This window comes from Maylandia zebra, linkage group LG14 (assembly GCF_041146795.1).
Source record: "Maylandia zebra isolate NMK-2024a linkage group LG14, Mzebra_GT3a, whole genome shotgun sequence".
Lineage (NCBI taxonomy): Eukaryota > Metazoa > Chordata > Actinopteri > Cichliformes > Cichlidae > Maylandia > Maylandia zebra.
In genome coordinates this window covers 1,876,107-1,895,818 of record NC_135180.1, presented here as the reverse complement: position 1 = coordinate 1,895,818, position 19,712 = coordinate 1,876,107, and the positions used below count along the sequence as shown (strand labels likewise).

Below are 19,712 nucleotides of genomic sequence, written 5' to 3'. Positions count from 1 at the left end.
ACTAACACATCCATCCAGTTGTATTTGTGAGTATTTGTGTGGGTGACATGACCTGAAGTCGTGCTGAAAGTCTTAGTTGATGGTGAACAGAAACAGAGATCACAGTCGCCTTGTACGGGTACGTTTCAAGACATGTTTTCACCTGTGGTCTGAGGTGGGCCACGACCTGGTGATGTAATGGTTGTGGACCTCTATCAGTGTCTCCAGTACCTTCATCACATGTGATTGAGGGCAACTGACAACCTGTTAAACTTTGATGGCGGTGCCTTCTTTGATGCAGGAACTAGACAGTATCTGTTTCCTGTAGCACAGTCAGGTTTGATCAGTCTATATGTGTGTGCACACTCGCCCTCTTGTGGCCAAAGATGGTATAACACATTTCCAGTGAACAGCTTTGTTCCATCATCCATTTAAGACTAAATGAAATTTTACATCCAGTTCTGTTTCACAAAGAAACTGTATATTTGGTCGGGACAGGCCAAGGGTTCAGCATTAGTGAGCATTATGCCCGCTATAATTTAATAATGACACCTGACTTGAACCCACAGGACGATGAGTGGATCCGTCTGTGTCACTGAAAGTGGGAACAAGCTCCAAGGCAGAGGACACAAGGTAAGTGTTGCAGTGAGTACTGTGATCCTGCAAAGGTACCAACACATTTGCTCTTTCAGCATTTATGCATCGGTGCTTTGGGTGAATAATAAAGAGCCGCAGTCATGCTGTAGCAGCCGTTCCTCCATCTGTGTCCGTTGCTTCAGGTGTTTCAATGCCAGCAGCTCAGAGTCACCATGGTTGACTTAGAATACGTGTTTGCACAATTTCCCTTTACACAAACACTTTGTATTGTACTCCATTACAAATGAATCAATATTAAACCTGTAAAAATCTTCAAAATACATACTAATGTCATTCAGGTGCGTTTCAGCAGGGACACGAGGAAAAGTTTCAGGACGCCGGCCCTCGAGGACTGGAGTTTGACACCTGTGCTTTAGAGCATCTCCCTGCTTCCCTTTTCCTTTATCCCGACGACAAAATCAACTCTCAGTAATGGAGAATCACCTTGTTGCTAGGTTCCTGTTTTTAAATGCTTGAATGACAAACAAAAACCCCAACAGTCCTCTGAAAATGGTCGAAGTTGTCTGAAGACTGAAAGCTGAGGCGTTAGAATAGCTCAGCATCAGCTGGTCTCCGAGTCGACTGCGTTTGAATCCTCTGACAGCTGAGCTCAAACCACAATAACACCTGCCTCCCACAAACAAAGACAAACAAATACAGAACAACACTAACTTTTATCTTAGAGGCTTTATGAAAAACTCCATTAAAACATCTTCGAGGCAAAGCATTTCCAGTAAATCCAACAGATTCGTCACCGGCAAACAACAACCTGGAAATGCGTCTGTGAAAAATACAGTCAATAAATGTGAAACGTGCTTTGCTGCTACGTGTGCTATGATGGTTCTAATAAACAGTGCATGGTAGAGGTTTTCTTTGTTGCACTTCAAAATGTAAATTTGATTAGAAAAGAAAAAGCTGCAGGTATTTGGTGTTTAACGCTGCTCTGAATCCTGATGATGTGTAAAGTAAGAATGAGCAGAGAACATCTACAGTCACGTGAGGTTTCACTGAGGCCATCACTTGCACCTCTGAGACGGCAGAAAGTAATAAAAAAAAACATATGAGCATCCATCGGACTTTAAGTTCATCATCATCAAAAAAAAAAGCTGCGGTCTGTCCAGCGGTCCTAGTGTCCCAGCTGCCTGTCGTCGTATGTGCTGTACCTCTTGACGTGGATTCTACGGACACGCTCGCGCAGTTCTGGACCTCCAGGCCCCTCCTCCTCCTCGCTGTGAGAGCCACAGTTGTTGTATCTCCGACGCGTGGCCTCGAGCAGGGAGTTGTCGGGCAGCGGCATCGTCTCGTAAAGCAAGGTGTTCAGAGTCTCCTCGTAGATTCGCGCTTCAGGGAATTCCACCTGAGAAGGAGTGATTGGAAGGAAACGTTGAAATCCCACCACCCAGCTTAGTCACATCACCTGGAGCGTCACAGCAGGTAAAGCAATCCACTCACACCATACAAACTGTGCTTTAATGTTTTCTTACTTCCTTTTAGTTCACAAACTCAACGACCTGTATGTGTGTAAAAAAGCAACAAAGTGCACAAAGCTGCTATCAAACAAGAAGAGCTGGCAAACACAGCGCAGTCATCAGCATGCCGGCAGCAGAGCCTTCAGTCCAGCGTCCATGATGAAGGGTCAGAGGTTATGCCTGTGACCCAGAAACTATGCTGAGCACAATAAGAATCTAACTGGAGGAACTCGGTACCCCGAAGAAAACCCACAAAACACAAAGAGCAACACGGGAGATTCCCACCAGCCGCTCCGCCTCACCTTGGTCTGCTTCTTCTCAGTGGCGTAGACGATGGAGGTGCAGCAAACCTCAGCCAGCTTGCGACCCTGGCCATAGAAGGACCAGCAGCAGATCTCGTCCCCGATGACGTCTTTGATGAAGAGGATGCGGCCGTTGAAGCTGAGAGACAGCCGGTCGAACAGCTCGATGTTCTTCAGCAGGTGGTCGTCAGAGTTGCTGTTGAGATAAAGGCGGAGTGATGTAGAGCAGAGGTCCACGAGCTCAGTACAGTTTATCAGCTTCAAAACAACCAACAGTCTCCCCTCACAGAGTACTTTGAAAGGAAGGAAAACAATTGTTCTTGCATTACGAGAGCCAATAAGATCTTTGGAGGAACCTTTGTTACCTGGTGTAGGAGTACTTGTTGTTGCTTCTGTTGTATACCAGCTTCACGACAGGCTACCAGGAGCAAGCACAAAGATCAAACATCTGAATTCCACTGCGTTAATATTCAAGCAGGCATTTCAAATACTGCAAGAGTACTATAAAAAATAAAAAAAATTATACATGATGTGTTAGAGATCAGCTACAATGACGTTTTACTGACATGTTTCTGCTGTAACAATGAAAATGACCAAGGCTACACTTAAGCTATAATCAAAAACACATTGTTTCAGAAATGACAGCCTTACTTGATGCTGCAAAGACAACAGTGATGCTCTGCATGTACCTTGGTAGAAGACTGGATGAGCTTCTCTTCTTCCTTAATTGAGGTGACTACAGGTATAACACACATGGGCTGCTCTTTATTACCCTGTTAACAATAATTATAATTTACAGTTTACATCTGACATCATAACAGTCTTGCTTTTCCTGGAAGTTTAACAATAACCAACCAGACAGAGGCTGATCCACAGAGACGTTTGTAGCTTCACACAGAACCTGAGACAAACTGTGGGTGGTTACAGTGGGCAGAGTTCTTACACAGGCCGTCGTTCCCGTCACAGCCCCAAACAAGACTCGGTGTTCCTGGCTGGAATTGGACCAGCAACCTTACACTTGCTAAGTAAATGTGAAAGCCACTACACTGAAGGCCAGCACTGTAACTCCTCAGTGACCACATGAGTAACAAACTAGAATTTGGGGAGTCACATGATCAGACACTGCTCGCTTTACACCTCCGATATTTCTATTTTTTTAAAGTCAACAGCGAGATGAATATTTGAGAGCTTCGAAAAAGATATTTTATCTCCAAATGTTTTCTTCTCAGCACTTTCGTGGCTCCTGCACAGCAAGAACAGAGTAACGTGTTTCCAGCACACGATACCAAAAGCCTTCACTAAATTCAAAAACACAGGGACTGTGTCACAGGCGAGACGGAGCTCATCTTTGGGCCTGCACGTCTGCCAGGTGAACTGGCATTTATAGATAATCTCACTGCTAATGCAAGGAACAGGTTGACAGGAGTAACCACAGAGTTACATCATGGAGAACCGGAGCCCTGCTGTGTTCATCACCTGATCCCAGAGCTGAAGATCAGACTAAAGGCTGCGTCCACACAACCAACAAGAATCAGTAATCTTATGATTATTAATGATGACGATAATGTGCTAATATGAGGGTCTAGAGCTACTCACATTTGTGTAAGCTTACTTAGATCACAGTTTGGCACTTGAAAGTAGTTTCCAGTATTTCATTTTTGGGTACTGAAGCGCTGCAGTCTGAAGAGCAACAAAGTGCCCAAACACTGTGTGGACCGTACGAGTCCGTATCAAATCAAACTGTATTTATACAGCACATAGTAAAACAACAGTGTTGACCATAGTGCTTCACAGTCAGTAAAAGCATGAGACAATTAAAACAAACAATAAAACAGGACAACAAACAAACACACAACAAGCTAAAACAGCCAACTAGTTAGAATCAAAGGCCAAAGTAACAAGATAAGTTTTAAGACGTGATTTAAAAGACTGGATCGACTCGGCAGTACGAACATGAACAGGGAGGTTATTCCAGAGGTGCCACGGTTGCAAAGGCCCGGTCACCGCTCGACTTCATTCGAGACCTAGGTTGTGCTAGGAGCCTGTGATTGGATGATCTAAGTGCTCTGTTGGGATTGTATAAGTGGAGGAGTTCAGAGAGACAGCTGGGCGCTAAATTATTCAGAATTTTAAAAGTGAACAAAAGCATTTTAAAATCTATGCGATATTTAACAGGGAGCCAATGTAGTTTGGCTAAAACCGGAGCAATGCGTATGGATGGAACTGACCTGCAGCGAGTTTTGGCAGAGCTCCACTAGGCCCTGGACGAGGAAATGCTTTGCCTCGACCAGCAGCTCCTGGACGGCCTGTCGACCTTTGGGTAAGGCAACTCTGCCATCTCGAAGGTAACACAGGATGCTGCCAAAGTGCTTCCCGCTGCGGTCGATCAGGATCCAACCTGAGCAAAGAGACAGTGCTGAGAACATGGACCTGCTGTGGCACCTCAAAGGAAACAGCGTGTAGCCGACATGGCAGCAAACTAGGGCTGCCACAAACGATTATTTTGATAGTCGACTAGTCACCGATTATTTTTGCGATTAGTCGACTAATCAGATTATCATCCATTGGACATACAGCGTACAGCTTATTGCACCAGCAGCATCTGGTCTTATATAACTATCATTAGCTTACAGCTTGAAGTGTTTGTGCTAACTAAAAATAAAGACAAGATGGTAGTTTATTAATTTTTAATGAAATTTGCAGATTGTTTCGGTGAAGTTTAATAAACTCCTTGCTTTCTAAAATATAACAGGACAACGGAGTAAATTCTCGAGCATCTCACACTTCTGATAATCAGCTGTCTGCTTGACCTTTATTCAGCTGTGTAAAAACTATAACTTTAATCTCAGCCAAACCGATTTACTCAGGAACAAATAAAATACTAAAGCCAAACAATAACATTTTAAGTTATCTAAGTGACTCATATATCATGTTTAACCTGACTAGCGAAAGACGGCGGTGGGTTTGAAAACGATCTGCCGGGAGTCCGGTGTTCTCACGGCTCTAGCTAGCCTCGCCCCCGGCTCGCTAACGAGCTAGTGGGTAACAGACGTCTCCGAAAACGTCGGAGCGCTTTTGAAAATATGCGGTGTCCTGATAAACTGAGCAGATATTTGAGGTTTACACAGCTACATTCTCGCCTGAAAATATGTTAAAGGTTTATTTTGTGACCCAGAAAGAATAATAAGAGTAAAGTTAAAACTAACTAGCTGCCGCCATTGTTGACAGCTGCGCTATGAATTCTGGGACACAGCTTCTTCTTCTTCGGGGTTTAACGGCAGCTGGCATCCTTGTACATGCAGTGCTGCCATCTTCTGTTTCAGTCCGTTATTACACTCTTAAATCCTGCTACTCATTCCTGCGTCCTTTGTGATCTTACAAAGCTTCAAACGATGCGTCGACTATTAAATTAGTCGTCGACGATTTTAATAGTCGACATAATCGTGACTAGTTGACTAATCGTGGCAGCCCTACAGCAAACCCAGCATCTCTGAGAGGAAGCTGTGTGCAAGTCTCGCTGGTGTTACTGCTGTCAAAATGTCTTATCCACTGTTGGACCGGCCTTTTATTATCATCAAGCCCATAGGTTTGTATTTCAGACACCCTCGGACACATTCATGGAGACCTGTCTCTAGCAAATTAGAAAGGTCATAAAACTTTATATTTTAACTGGTCTGTGCAATTTCTGCGGCTTGCTGCTAAAACCTTGTTGGTAAACATCACTGTGAAACTTTTCTGCACGAGTTCATGGTAAACATGTTCCCGTTCATGTAAGAAAAAGCATATATGAAGCTTTAGAAGACGACTAAGCATTTCCTCTTCTGTGCTTGTCTGGGTGCAGATGTCAGAGTCCGACTATCAACAGCTGACAAGTCTGATATCAAATAGAGTTTAGATCAGTGCAACTCTGCAGATGAACTTCTCTATAAGAAAGACGTCTGCTGAAAAACTAATTGTTGCATAGTTGACGTCAACTAGCATTTTCCACAAAGGACAGAGCGAGTTTAGAGCATGCCTCCCCACTATCCAAAAGCACCTGTTGTTCAATCAGTACAGATTGAAATAAATGAATAAATACTGGCAGCTAAAATTTAATTCAAAGTGACTGAAATTTAAAGTCAAGCTTGGATTCGTGAGCCAGAATCTCGACTTAAACATTTAGTGGAACTTTTGTAATCTTTCCTACTTTAAACACAGTGAATGTATGCATGCAGTGTATGTGAGGTTATACTTTGGGAAACTTGTATCTGCAGCTCAGAAATGCTCACCGTCTTTATCTGTGAACACTTCCTTCTTTCCACTGAACATAGCCTTCAGCATGGAGTTTTGCTTGGTCAGCACCTGCAGCGTCGTATAAAACAGCATCCCTCCAACGTTGAGCCGAACATACTTGTTGCCTAAGCCCACTGCTCCGTGATGACTACAGGTCTTGGTCTTGGGACAAGCCAGAGGAAGGTCTGGGGAGGTGGTTTCGGACTTGCTGAGGTCCTGGGGTAGGCAGCTGTCCCCAGACATGTCCCTTTGGAGATAGATGACCACCCTGCAGATGGAGGTCCGCAGGTCCCCCGCCGTGTTGACCACTATTGATGAGGCCGCCACAACCTCCTGGTGCTCCAGGTCATTCCTGAAAAACAACAAAACAAACAAGAGTCCTGAATTACACCCCAACATTCTCTGTGGAGCTACACGGAGGTCAGCGTTGATCAAAACTGTTGCATTAATCATATAAAACACGCAGAGATGGAGGGGAATCTGCCCAGAGTGGAAACCACCTGCCCTACTGCCATCTCTCCCTCAGAGGAATGAGGCTGGACCGGAAACTGAAAGGGTGGGGAGGGGGCACATATCATTAGTCACTGAAAAGGGCCACATAAAAAGCTTAAATCGCGTTTTATGTTTTTCTCGGGAAGGGTAGTAATAATATTTATTTTTCAACTTTAAAATTTTTAATTTTTTTTTTTTTTTGTATTTGATCTGTTATTGTATATTTTACACATGTTTGTATGCGATATTGTATTTGTTTTAAATGTTATATACCTATGTGGTATGTGACTTTTGTTGCTATGATGCCAGGTCTCTCTTGGAAATGAGATTTTTAATCTCAATGAGATTTTTTACCTGGATAAATAAAGGATTAATAATAAAAAAATCACTAATAACGAGTAAAAGGCTAATAACAATAATCTCGTACAGCTTTTGTTGAGTGCGCATGTCAAAGAAAGAGACCGTTTAGCAGCAGAATGACTTTCAGCAAACTAACCAGATGCGTTCACGTGTCAGTGGGGGGGTCAGGTCACTCGGCATGCTTTGTTCGGTCGAAACGTTATTATGTACTCATTTCACACCGTTACGTTATTACCGATAATTCACCGGATTCTTGAAATAGTAACGCTACTGGATTATTAGCTTTGCGTCAATGTTTCACAGCTAGTTCCTGCGCATGTGTTTCGCTAAGGTTAGCTAATGTTTGAGCAGGATGTCAAGACTTCGAACGCGAAAACCTGGAAATCCTAGATCTTGAAAATGTGTTTATGTGAGCACGTTTTGAATCTATTCAAAGATAGCAAAGCTTAAATATGACGCAGAGAAACTTTACGTTGCCAAGTAAGTGTGTCACACTCAACAAGTCACATGAAACTGACAGATTTCAGTGGAAAGCTTAACGTTGTCGCCCTTCGCTACATCCTGAGAGTAAACGACACTAAATACGTCTGCAAACATTTACTCACCGACCTCCCTGCGCTGTATTTCAGTTGTTAGATAAATGTACACAAGCAGTCAGCTTTATCGCCGCTGCGTAAGAAAAAGAAGTTCAACCAACTCAAGCCCACGCCTTCTTCTTCCACCGAGTTTACTAGTGATGTGTCGGTCGCGAACGAAACGGCTCTTAGAGCTGGCTCTTTGACGTGAACGACACGAGCCGGCTCCTTATCGCGAGCTGTGGGGTTTGTTTTTTTCTTTCTCTCACCCTCTCTCTCTCTCTCTCTCACCCTTTTCCTGCTTCACTCCACAGAGCCTTGTGCTTTGCGCTGGGCAGAGGGGGGAGGGGCGGTAGTTACACTCAGTAGCACAGGAACAGCGCAGGAGGGAGAGAGAGAGAGAGAGAGAGAGAGAGAGAGCAGGGACAACAACATCACATTAGAAAGGTATAGTAATCATCCACAACTATTTTCAGTTGCGTATGATAAAGGATTCAGAAAGTTTATTCATGCAGGTCCATATAACAGAGAATATGCATCTTCTTTTTGTTTTCATATTTTTTCATATTTATATTTAATTGTGTTGTGGTTTGCAGTGTTTTGTGTTGTTTCACTTTAATTTTGTTTAAAAGGAAAAAGCTGAAAATTTAAATAGTTAAAAGTTGAAATGTAAATAGTTGTTTTTTGTATTATATGATTTATTTATTACATTTTATGTGGAGTAAATAAACCAAAGTATATTTACGGTGGCCCCCAGAGACAAAGCACGTACAGACTCCAAAACATGTACAAACCCCGAAGCACGTACAAACTCCAAAACACATAAAAACTCCAAAACACGTATAAAACACAACAGAAGTGCTCCAGGATGCTAGGGGGCAGAGTTGAGCTTTTGTGGCTACACAAGCCAGGAAGTACGACCAGATTTGGTGTGTGGTAGTAACAGGTAAATGAACATATTTTAAATTATTTGAATATATATGAGTGCTTGTGTATAAATACACAAACAATACACATATGCTTTCAATTGTGTAATTTAAGTGATCTAGGTAGCTCTGTTTTGGAAGTTCAGTTAACGCTAGAAATGTGCTTTGGAGTTTGTACATGCTTTGGAATTTGTACATGCTTTTTGGAGTTTGTATGTGCTTTGTCTCTAGGGGCCACTGTATATATTTACATATAAACATATATAAATAAAACCATGTGTTTTTTTGCATAATTTTATATTGTTGTTAATAATAAATTAATTAAAGCAACAAAACAACCTGAAGATCCGGTTGGAAGCCGAAAGAGCCGGTTGGAAGCCGAAAGAGCCGGCTCTTTTTATTGAGACGAGCCGAAAGAACCGGTTCTCTAAAAAGCTCCGGAAATCCCATCACTAGAGTTTATGCTGGCCAGGCCTTCAATTGCAAAGCACAATGCTGCCCTCGTCCGTCAGTAACAGGTATTGCAAGACAAACTGCCCTGCCTTCATTGGATTGGAATGTTCGTGTACACGCCAGTCCCGTTCCATTTCATTCAGCTGTCACGCCTCCCACAGGTCTTACCTTGGTTTTTCAGTTTTAACTCTTTGTTGTGACTGTAGGAAGCACCTTTTATAAAATACAGAAGTGCCTTCATATCATAGGGCTCTGGATGAGGCAGGTTACGGAAACAAACGCGCACACACACAAACACAGGGAGGAGCGTTTGGTTTCCCTGGCAGCGAGAAGATGAGGAGGAGCTTTGGTTGGTTGTTACTCTGCCACATAGTCAAACAACAGAGAACCATCTGTGACTGCGGTTAGAAGAGGTAAAATCACACGTACAAGCGTTTTTAAATCATATTAGGGGTTAATGAAACCGTGTTGTCCTCGTAGGTTTATTAGCTTTAACGGGGTTAATGTGTTGCGTCCAACTAGCGTTAGTGAGCAGCTTAGCTAACTAGCTATTTGAATTAGCTAACTAATTTTAGCAAGCTAGCTAACAGTGTTAGCCTGTGTCACAGTTAGTGATTTCGACTGGCAGGAAATAGTGAGTAATACTACAGCTTTCTTTTGTTTTACTTACTCAGACTGTTTATAACGTTTTTGTACATTCAAATAAGTTAAGGTTAGTTTCCATTGTATCCGATGTTAATGTGATTCTGATGACTTGCACTGGAGAAGCCTGTAGTTATGTGTACGTGTTTATTTAATGATAATTTGACCGTGAATAGAGCTGCTTGTAAAATGTTCGTTTCGAACCTGTCTCTCACTGAAGACCACAGTTCAACGAAAAGTTCATTTTGCATGAACGGACCATATGTTACCGTTAGTGGCTAAACGTGACTGGACGTGCAGACATACAGTCAACAACAAGGCTCCGACGTCTGGTTGGAAACACTGACGTTATGTGACCATGGCTAACTGAGGTCTTCGGTTTCAAACAGGTGGCTTCCCTGCGGCGATATCTTTGATTGTTAGCCAGTAGAACAAACATGATGACACTAAACTCCCAGAAACCTTCAGTCAGCAGCAGCAGAAACAACCACAGCACAGGGCTCAACAGATAGTGCTGTGGCACTATAGACGTAACAGTGACCTCACTAGACCTTCCAGTTTAGTTTGTTGGTTTCTTTACCTGCAGTTTGATCTATTTTGTGACTTTTGATGTTTTGGAAGACTGCAAATAATGAACAAAAAGACAATATTATTTTAGTATTATTCTAATTATTTTATAACTTATGTATATAATATATAATAATGTTATTATATTGTTGTTGTTAGGCACCATAGGGTGAGACTCTATATGTCACTGATCTGTCACAGGGCTAACACACAGAGACAGACAGCCATTTGCACTCACGGTCACATCTATGGGCAATTTTGATTCAGTTAACCTAACCCCACTAACTGCATGTCTCTGTGGGAGGAAGCTGAAGAAAACCGATGCAAACACAGTGTTAGTAAATGAGGGCCAGATGAAGTCATCTGTACTGTAAGATTTTATATCGGGCTGGAAAGCCTGCTAACTACAGTAGCAGTTAAAGGACTTGTTCTGGATGCTGATATCAAAGCTATATGTTTTATCCGTGTTTAACTTCTCTCATGCCGGTCTTCCTCTATCACTCTTTCTGTCTCCTTTGTGGCAGGCCCCGTGGCCATGGCTACAGACCCATTAGCTGAGGCAGGCTTTTATTTTGATGAACTCAACAAGCTGCGAGTGTTGGAGCCTGATGTCAGCCAGAAGACTTCAGAGCTCAAAGAAGAGTGCAAAGAGTTTGTGGACAGTAAGCACAGATCACATTTAGTTTAACCTGCTCTCCTAACATTAGCAGGTCCTGCATCTACAGACACGTGTTCTTCTTTACAGAAATTGGCCAGTTTCAGAAGATAGTGGGAGGTCTGATTGAGCTCGTGGATGAACTGGCAAAAGAAGCAGAGACAGAAAAGATGAAGGTAAGCTCGATATTTGAAGACTTTTCATTGGCTCTTGCAAAAGAAGTTGTAGTGCTCGTGTACTAAAGCTTTATAACATCTGAGTGTGTCTGTATGATATGTGATCATGAGAATGAGACTTTTATCAGGTATGATTCTGTGTTATTCTCCTTCAGGCCATTGGAGCCAGAAACCTGCTGACGTCTGTAGCAAAGCAAAGAGAGGCCCAGCAGCAGCAGCTTCAGGCTCTCATAGCAGAGAAGAAGATGCAGCTTGAAAGGTAATATAGGAAAAAAAAGAGTGGGTAGAGACACCCATCTGTGCAGGACAGTAGGCTATGATGTCCCATGTGTATAATCGGGGATATGACAATTCTCCAAAACCTTAGTGTTTTTTTTTTTGTTTGTTTTTTTTTACAGGATGTGAAACACAATAGGAAAAAAACACATGTAGCATAAACTTTCCAGCTTTCATCAGACCAGCACGCTCCATGTTGTTGTCACACAGTTATACAATATTGCATTTATATTGTATTCCAATGTTTAATTGTAACACTCCTAAAAAAATTATAATAGTACTTGTGTGTGCCTAAATAAAGGCCTTGTGTGGAGAACATATATATTTTCTGTGCAGGGTAGAAACATTTCCATACACATGCTAGCGGAGGAGGCCCAGTGCTGTCCTAATGTGTGGTAGGCGTAAGTAAAGGATAGTCAGGTATCCCTTTCTTATGTCTGTCTGCTGTTTTCTGTTGTGTCCCAGATATCGTATAGAGTATGAAGCTTTGTCCAAAGTGGAGTCAGAGCAGAACGAGTTCATCGACCAGTTTATTCTCCAGAAGTAAGAACTCCCGAGACCAAACAGTCTGCGACTTTCCTCAGTGCCTATCCCATTTTCAGAGAACTACTCCGCTGCAGCTCCTTTTCCGAAGCAGTCCCAAAACTCTGACGTCACGGACGCCTCCTCCTCTGACGTGCTGTGTGTGAACTGACTGCCTGCTGTTTCCCACTGTGGACAGCAGGTGTGTGCATTTACATTGCAGCTTCACGTGCTCACCTCTGCTGGCATCAAGTGTCTCAACATGTCACACCAACACTGAAGACGATGGAGCTATTTATACAAAGAGAACCTATTTATACTATTTATACTTTAGTCTGTATATCTAGTTTTATTACTTTTTGTATCAATGGAGATTAATACTGCATGTGCACGTAGCTGTAAATAAGTTTCAGTTCAAGAAAAATGAGCAGATCAGGATGTTTTTGTTTTATTCCATTGGTTGGTGAGGCCAGTACATACGAAACATTCTCATTGTTTTCTTGTATGTGTATCCTTGTTATCCAGCATTTATTTGAGAAAAATGGTTATACTTGAATACTGTATGTTGCACAGAAGTATCACCTTTTCCTCCAAGCTGTAGAAGAGATGCGTGAGCAAAGTTTAACAATGTGCAATTAAGTATTGTGTTAATAAAGATTACGTGATATGCAAATATTCTGGCACTGTTTTACCTCACATAGGGAAGAAAGCATGTCACAAGCCTAAAACTGCAGAGGGCAGTTCACGTGTGCTTTTATATACTGTAGGTCCACGGATGGAGTCACCTAAACTCCTTCCTGGTTGTGACAAACTGGCTGAAATCTGATCTCGAGTCAGTTCTTTTTCTTCTTTCAGTACTTAAATAGCAACACTTGAAAATCCTCATTTACTAAAAGAAAAGAGAAATATCTTTGCTTCCCCTGCAATCCTGGATCGGACACCCTCCACTGATGCAACATGAGAGCAGCTTTTCTATTCGTCCAACCACCGACTACACATTGACCTGCAAATCTGCTGAAACAGGCCTTTAGGATCTAACCCAGGAAGTCTGAAAGGGCAGCCTGACAGCTAAAGTACACTTTGAATGATTTTCTTTCAGGTGGTTAACATTGATTTTGTTGTTGACACCATCAATAGGAGTACATTATATTACACGGTCTGCTTTTTCAAACGTGTCCATCACCACTGTGTGCAGTACACTGACCGTAGCACTCACTAGTCCCACGTTTTGTCACGTTCCAGCCTTTTTCCAAACTAGATTCATTTTTCACTTTAAATTTCGACACACAACACACCATAACCCCGTGCAGTCAGGTCGTACTGTAAATATGCGAACTGTTAAAGGTGGGATATTTTTAATTGGTGACACGATTGTCCTCCAAGCGTTGCAACAGATTAGTAGTATTGTTGTTGGATGATGAAATGTTTTTCTCCCTTTTGTTTGAAGTCGTCTTTACTAAAGTCAAACGTGTCCAAACAACAGACGTGAGATTTGAAGTTGTGCGTTCAGCTCGATGTGTTGATTTGTTTGTTTTTCTCCATGATGCTGCAGAAGGCACAGAGTCACGTGACAACACAGAATTTAAAAAAACTGAAATAACCGACACGGGAAAGATCAGGTGGATTAGAGATTCCCAGTGTCAGTTTTGATTCCTTTTTGACTGCCCAGCTCTAGTAAGGAACACAGCTGATTTGATGCTAGCTGTCTCAAACAAAGTAGTAAAGTGTGTTTCAGTACTTCCATACCAGACTTTTACTATTAACAAGTACGGGCAGCGATATGTTAGCAGCTGTACTTGCTGCCATCTTCCATGTTCTCCTTCTTCTTCAGCATGGAAGATAATCTAGAAGCCTTGTCGGTCGTATGTCGTCCCCTTCAGTTCTGCTTCTACATCATTACATACGCAGCCTGAGGAACCTACGGCAGTAAAGGAAAAACAAACAAAAAACAAGTACTGTAGCATTTTTCACAGTTCTGGTACGAACGTTAGTACCTTTCTTAGTAGGCTGTAAACATATTTAAAGTTTTAAACGTGCATTAAGGTGGGAGCCATGCTCAGACAACACTGGACCAACTACTACGTGTGTTCATCATTCAGACACAGAGGCTGTAGAGGACATTGATATGTATATAAAGCATAAAACCATGAACTCTTTGTAGTTCGCTGAATAGTTTCAGTTTCCATCTCCTGTTCGACTTTTGCTCCAAGGAACAAACCAACTAAGTTCATGATTGCACATTTAATGGCATAGTTTGAGAACAGTATTTACAGCGAGTCATCCCTCAAAAAAACCATAACACCCTGAGCACTCGCAGACAGGGACAGCACCTTCACCAGTGTGACTCCAGGACAGCCCTGCAAAATGCACCGCCGTGGACACGCGCTCATTTCTTCTTGGTATACTGTGAATGACAAACGAAATGAACATTACGCTTTATGTTCATGTGTCACCTTGGAGGTCTTCTTTCCTTTATCCTTACTTTATCAAGAATCCAGTCAGCATCTGCAATCGCTCTCTGGATGATCATCTGTGTCCTCTCAGGGTCGTCTTCATCTGAGTGGCTGTTGTAACCCTGGAAACAAACAGCAAACAAAGACTTTATGATCTTGGCAGAAACTACTTTCAGCAGTAATGATGATGATGATACATTAATGGTGCATGAGTCACAGTTATTGGTTGTTATGGTGACCATAAACATGTCAGCACTATCTAATAATACAAATCAATAGTGCAGCACAAAGGTCAAAGGTCGGGAGTTTGCCTTCACAGGAAACGGCTCGTTAACAATTCAACTGTTCTACTGCTGCTGCCAGCCAATCACATCACAACAGAAACCGAAAATAAGGTTAGCGATGAAGGCAGCGTTAGATGGGCCTCTTCACGTCACTGCAACAACCGTTTGTAGAACTGTGCACGAGTTATTTTTAAGATATTTTGTTGCTTTTCTCCATTTTATATTATATCTGTTTAAAAATGGTCAGATTTTTAACATTTCTGTTGACTTAAAATACACAACACACGTGTCTAAAGTGGTCAGTATGGACTCTAAGACTGGGGTTTTCAGTACAGTCAACAAAAGATGAATTGTATTCACCATCACCCAAATCTCCTGACACAAGTCATTTCTAATCCCCATAACGATATAATCACAATATTGGCGTTTTCTGTAAATTCAGTGAATAGTTTATATAACCAACACATTGAAAGTACTGCTCGTTTTTTACTTCATTGAAATAATAAAAAGTTAAATAAATATGATTATTGTAGGAGCCATAATTGAATGTATTGAATTTTGATGATCACTGGGTTTTTATTTGTTTGGTTGTTATGGGAGTCACGTGGGTGCTAGCGGTGACATAAATGGGCGTTGTCAGTCTGTCATTCACTGGTTTTGATTTTGACAGAGAGGAGGGCTGGGTAGCCGTAGTTTTTGTTGACCGCTGCACTACATGTTCGCTTCGTTATATTAGAGCCTGTGATGTTGTAAGAGTTTGAATCAGGAGCCGATGATACTACTCTGTAAAAATCGCAAAGCACTTTAATAAACAAGCAAACAATTCCACCTCTCGCATTATTGCGTAAAGTTGACAGCGCGTCAGGCAAATAGGCAGGCTTCATCCCCGGCCTCTAGCGACTGTGGAAGTCGCTACAATTATAAATACACCCCACACAGTCACGTGTTGTGTGTTTTGATCAGTGAACAAAACCATATATGTATATTTATCTTCGGGATTCTTTGTGCTTCTCATTCGCAAACACGCGATTCTTGCTTAGGTGGTGTCAGAGGTCTGTGGTGTGGGTGTCTGTGGAGGGGGCCGGGTCGGCACAGTTTTCTGCTCCATGTCAGACTCGGTTACAGAGGTAACCCCTCGTCTAGCAACGAGCCCCTCGATTTGTTTTGTATGCTCCTTCTGTGTTGCCGTGGTGACTACTGTCGGTGCAAAAGTATCGCAGTTATCGGTGTATTTCACACAATACAAAATAAACTGTCGAGTATAATATGAAACAATCGGCTTTGTCATTTGATATATTTCATCACATCACACGGCCATAAATTCAGTTTTATTTATAAAGCGCTACTCTCCTCAAGGCACTTTATATTGTAAGATCAAGACTCTACAGCAGGGGTCGCCAATCCCAGTCCTCAAGGGCCGGTGTCCCTGCAGGTTTTAGATGTGTCCTTGATCCATCACAGCTGATTTAAATGGATAAATGACCATCTCAACATGTCTCGAAGTTCTCCAGATGCCTGGTAATGAACTAATCATGTGATTCAGGTGTGTTGACCCAGGGTGAGATCTAAAACCTGCAGGACACCGGCCCTCATGGACTGGGATTGGGGACCCCTGCTCTACAGTAATACAAAGATTACTGAATTATCCCGAAAACACACCAGGTTGGGTGGGTCTCTTCCTGTTAAAGTGACGTTCTTCCTCCCCACTGTCACCCTGTGATCATGTGACTGTTCTCTCTTTATTAATGCCAGGTCCCTAAAATAACTATTGCTGTGAACTGGTGCTTAATAAAGACGGCTCACTAATTCTGCATTGAGACAATTTTCATCGTTTTCCCGATCCTCACTATGTGCAGGATTATATGAATACTTCATGAGCACAGATTGATTCTCAATGAGCTGTTTAAAACCATTTCTCTGTGTCAGATGTGATGTAGCTCAGTTAGTCTTGTCACACAAGAGTCCAAAAGGTATTAAAGTTACCGTCACAGTTTCACTTGGAAAACATTTTGCTTGTCATTGATCGGTGCATAAAATGACCTCACCTGTCTTATGGCATGTCGATAGTGTTGTTGCATTGCTGTGGAAGGTAACTGCCTGCAGCACCTGAGCAGGTATCGATACAGCTGCAATGGAGTGTGGACCAACTCGGCTCCAGCTAAAGGTGGCATCCCTTCCTGGTTAAACAGCTGTTGGTAAAAATAAAAACGGACTCTATGTGTAGACTGCAGATGTGAGAACATCTGGGCTAAGTGTGTGTCAGCAGGGGAAAGCACATGCGTTTTAATATAATGTTGTGAAGCTTTTATAGAGATGATTCCCCAACAGCAGTAACACCAACAAGATGCCTGGAAACATAAATCTGGTACAGGCATGTGGTTAGTGATTTCAGACAGACGAAGCATTAGTAATGCCAACACCAGTGTTGTGCCAAAAACTGATTTCAAATGTTTCTGTGTTTTTTATGTGTAATATCTTTATGTATGTTGGTTAATAGACTTCAGTGAACAGAATACTCTGAAAAAGACATTTTAAAAGTCAACAAGATGTTTTTTTTAACTGGAAAAATTAAGGATATATAAACGTCACTGCCAAAAAACGACTGCAGCTTCTACCTTGTGACATGAATGTTGTTTGTGCCTCAAGATGACCTGATAGCATTCATGAGGGATACATTTGACATTTGTTTCACATATTACAGAGCAACAAGTTATTTATAGCAGTTTAAATACGAGCTATCATTTTTTGGCACAACACCGGCCTGGATCAGAAGGACACTGGCTAGCTTGTGAGGTTTTGTGTAGGTTTGGCGCCCTGGGGAAAAGAGAGCTGGGCTAAAGTAGTTCAAAGTACATTAAAAATAATAATACTGACAAATGGAGATTAGGGCTGCCACAAACGATTATTTTGATAGTCGACTAGTCACCGATTATTTTTGCGATTAGTCGACTAATCAGATTATCATCCACTGGACATACAGCGTACAGCTTATTGCACCAGCAGCATCTGGTCTTATATAACTATCATTAGCTTACAGCTTGAAGTGTTTGTGCTAACTAAAAATAAAGACAAGATGGTAGTTTATTAATTTTTAATGAAATTTGCAGATTGTTTCGGTGAAGTTTAATAAACTCCTTGCTTTCTAAAATATAACAGGACACCGGAGTATATTCTCCAGCGTCTCACACTTCTGATAATCAGCTGTCTGCTTGACAGTTTTAGCTGTGCAAAAACTATAACTTTAATCTCAGCCAAACCGATTTACTCAGGAACAAATAAAATACTAAAGAAAGCCAAACTAACATTTTAAGTTATCTAAGTGACTTATATATATGTTTAACCTGACTAGCGAAAGACGGCGGTGGGTTTGAAAACGATTTGCCGGGAGTCCGGTGTTCTCACGGCTCTAGTTAGCCTTGCCCCCGCCTAGCTAACGAGCTAGTGGGTAACAGACGTCTCCGAAAACGTCGGAGCGCTTTTGAAAATATGTGGTGTCTTGATAAACTGAGCAGATATTTGAGGTTTACACAGCTACATTCTCGCCTGAAAATATGTTAAAGGTTTATTTTGTGACCCAGAAAGAATAATAAGAGTAAAGTTAAAACTAACTAGCTACCGCCATTGTTGACAACTGCGCTGGGCTGCGCTATGAATTCTGGGACACAGCTTCTTCTTCTTCGGGGTTTAACGGCAGCTGGCATCCTTGTACATGCAGTGCTGCCATCTTCTGTTTCAGTCCGTTATTACACTCTTAAATCCTACTACTCATTCCTGCGTCCTTTGTGATCTTACAAAGCTTCAAACGATGCGTCGACTATTAAATTAGTCGTCGACGATTTTAATAGTCGACATAATCGTGACTAGTTGACTAATCGTGGCAGCCCTAATGGAGATACAAGAATACCTCAGATACAGCAGAGACGTGGACACCATAAAGATCACCTATCAGCCACAAACATGAAACAGTGTCCATCATTCAGTTTCCAGTTAATCAAGCAGGACTACTCTCAGTTAGCCAGCTAACTTGGAAACTTATTCCAATGTAGCAATATTAAAAATTAAAAAGCTCCACGTGGCAGTAAAATATTCAGGTTTCGCTCTCGGTGTTTAGAAATTGCTTTCATCCTGACCTTCCAGGTTTACGCTTGGCTGCTCTGGATGTAAACAGTGTTGCTAACTGAGGCTAGCTACTCCCTGACAGAAGCATTCTTTTCCACAGGTCGGAGACTACACTGTTACTATAAAGCACGCGTGGGTATGCTTACTGTAGCTGTCAGGGTGAACGAAACATCACAAACTCTCCTCAGTGTTCTTACCAAACTTCTATGACCACTGCATTCATAAGCTCCGACTATAATATTACCCGGATGTACTTGATGCCCCGTCTTCTTCTATGGTTGACAAATGTGTTACATTGAAAGAGCATCGACTCCTGTTGTTGGATCTATAAACTACAAACATAGGTACACACATCTGTACCTAAAGAGTCAAAGTAATGTGTAATACATAAGCTTTGGTCATTGTTCATAAAGTCGTGTTTATCTCATTTAAGACCTGAGGATTTGTCTAATGTTCTGGTACATGACTGTAGCTCAGAGTAGATCATCCAGATCTTTCTGTGGATTGTCCTTAGCCACTGTTGACACTTTAAATGCAGAATCTTAAATCTTATT

At 41.9% G+C, this 19,712-nt stretch overlaps 3 protein-coding genes across 8 annotated transcripts; 1 reads left to right on the top strand and 2 right to left on the bottom strand.

Moving 5' to 3' along the window:
• Nucleotides 1–1,283: 1,283 nt before the first annotated feature.
• On the bottom strand, nucleotides 1,284–8,272 carry tnfaip1 (tumor necrosis factor, alpha-induced protein 1 (endothelial)). 2 transcript variants are annotated; one of them, XM_004537960.5, is made up of 7 exons: nucleotides 8,116–8,272; nucleotides 6,655–7,010; nucleotides 4,615–4,784; nucleotides 3,076–3,159; nucleotides 2,752–2,804; nucleotides 2,387–2,582; nucleotides 1,284–1,972 (listed from the first exon to the last, which is right to left on the bottom strand). In XM_004537960.5, exons 2-7 carry the CDS (start codon nucleotides 6,899–6,901, stop codon nucleotides 1,742–1,744), a joined length of 981 nt encoding a protein of 326 aa, XP_004538017.1. In that variant the 5' UTR covers nucleotides 6,902–7,010; nucleotides 8,116–8,272; the 3' UTR covers nucleotides 1,284–1,741. The 2 variants fall into 2 exon arrangements, with proteins under 2 accessions (XP_004538017.1, XP_076748215.1); XM_076892100.1 differs by lacking the exons at nucleotides 6,655–7,010; nucleotides 8,116–8,272 and adding an exon at nucleotides 5,593–6,360.
• A 1,320-nt stretch (nucleotides 8,273–9,592) lies between these two features.
• On the top strand, nucleotides 9,593–12,975 carry ift20 (intraflagellar transport 20 homolog (Chlamydomonas)). 2 transcript variants are annotated; one of them, XM_004537952.3, is made up of 5 exons: nucleotides 9,593–9,877; nucleotides 11,198–11,335; nucleotides 11,419–11,504; nucleotides 11,660–11,763; nucleotides 12,246–12,975. In XM_004537952.3, exons 2-5 carry the CDS (start codon nucleotides 11,209–11,211, stop codon nucleotides 12,325–12,327), a joined length of 399 nt encoding a protein of 132 aa, XP_004538009.1. In that variant the 5' UTR covers nucleotides 9,593–9,877; nucleotides 11,198–11,208; the 3' UTR covers nucleotides 12,328–12,975. The 2 variants fall into 2 exon arrangements, with proteins under 2 accessions (XP_004538009.1, XP_076748216.1); XM_076892101.1 differs by lacking the exon at nucleotides 9,593–9,877 and adding an exon at nucleotides 9,925–10,098.
• On the bottom strand, nucleotides 12,735–19,467 carry lyrm9 (LYR motif containing 9). Of its 4 annotated transcripts, XR_013101587.1 has the most exons (5): nucleotides 19,403–19,467; nucleotides 17,085–17,228; nucleotides 14,785–14,877; nucleotides 14,633–14,706; nucleotides 12,735–14,220 (listed from the first exon to the last, which is right to left on the bottom strand). XR_013101587.1 is itself a non-coding variant. In XM_012919135.2 (4 exons), the coding sequence occupies exons 1-4, from the start codon at nucleotides 19,463–19,465 to the stop codon at nucleotides 14,689–14,691; spliced, it is 318 nt and encodes a 105-aa protein (XP_012774589.2). In that variant the 3' UTR covers nucleotides 14,529–14,688. The 4 variants fall into 4 exon arrangements, 3 of the variants coding, with proteins under 3 accessions (XP_012774589.2, XP_012774404.1, XP_004538016.1); XM_012919135.2 differs by lacking the exon at nucleotides 12,735–14,220 and having other exon boundaries at nucleotides 14,529–14,706; nucleotides 19,403–19,465; XM_012918950.2 differs by lacking the exon at nucleotides 12,735–14,220 and having other exon boundaries at nucleotides 14,529–14,706; nucleotides 19,356–19,446.
• Nucleotides 19,468–19,712: the final 245 nt, after the last annotated feature.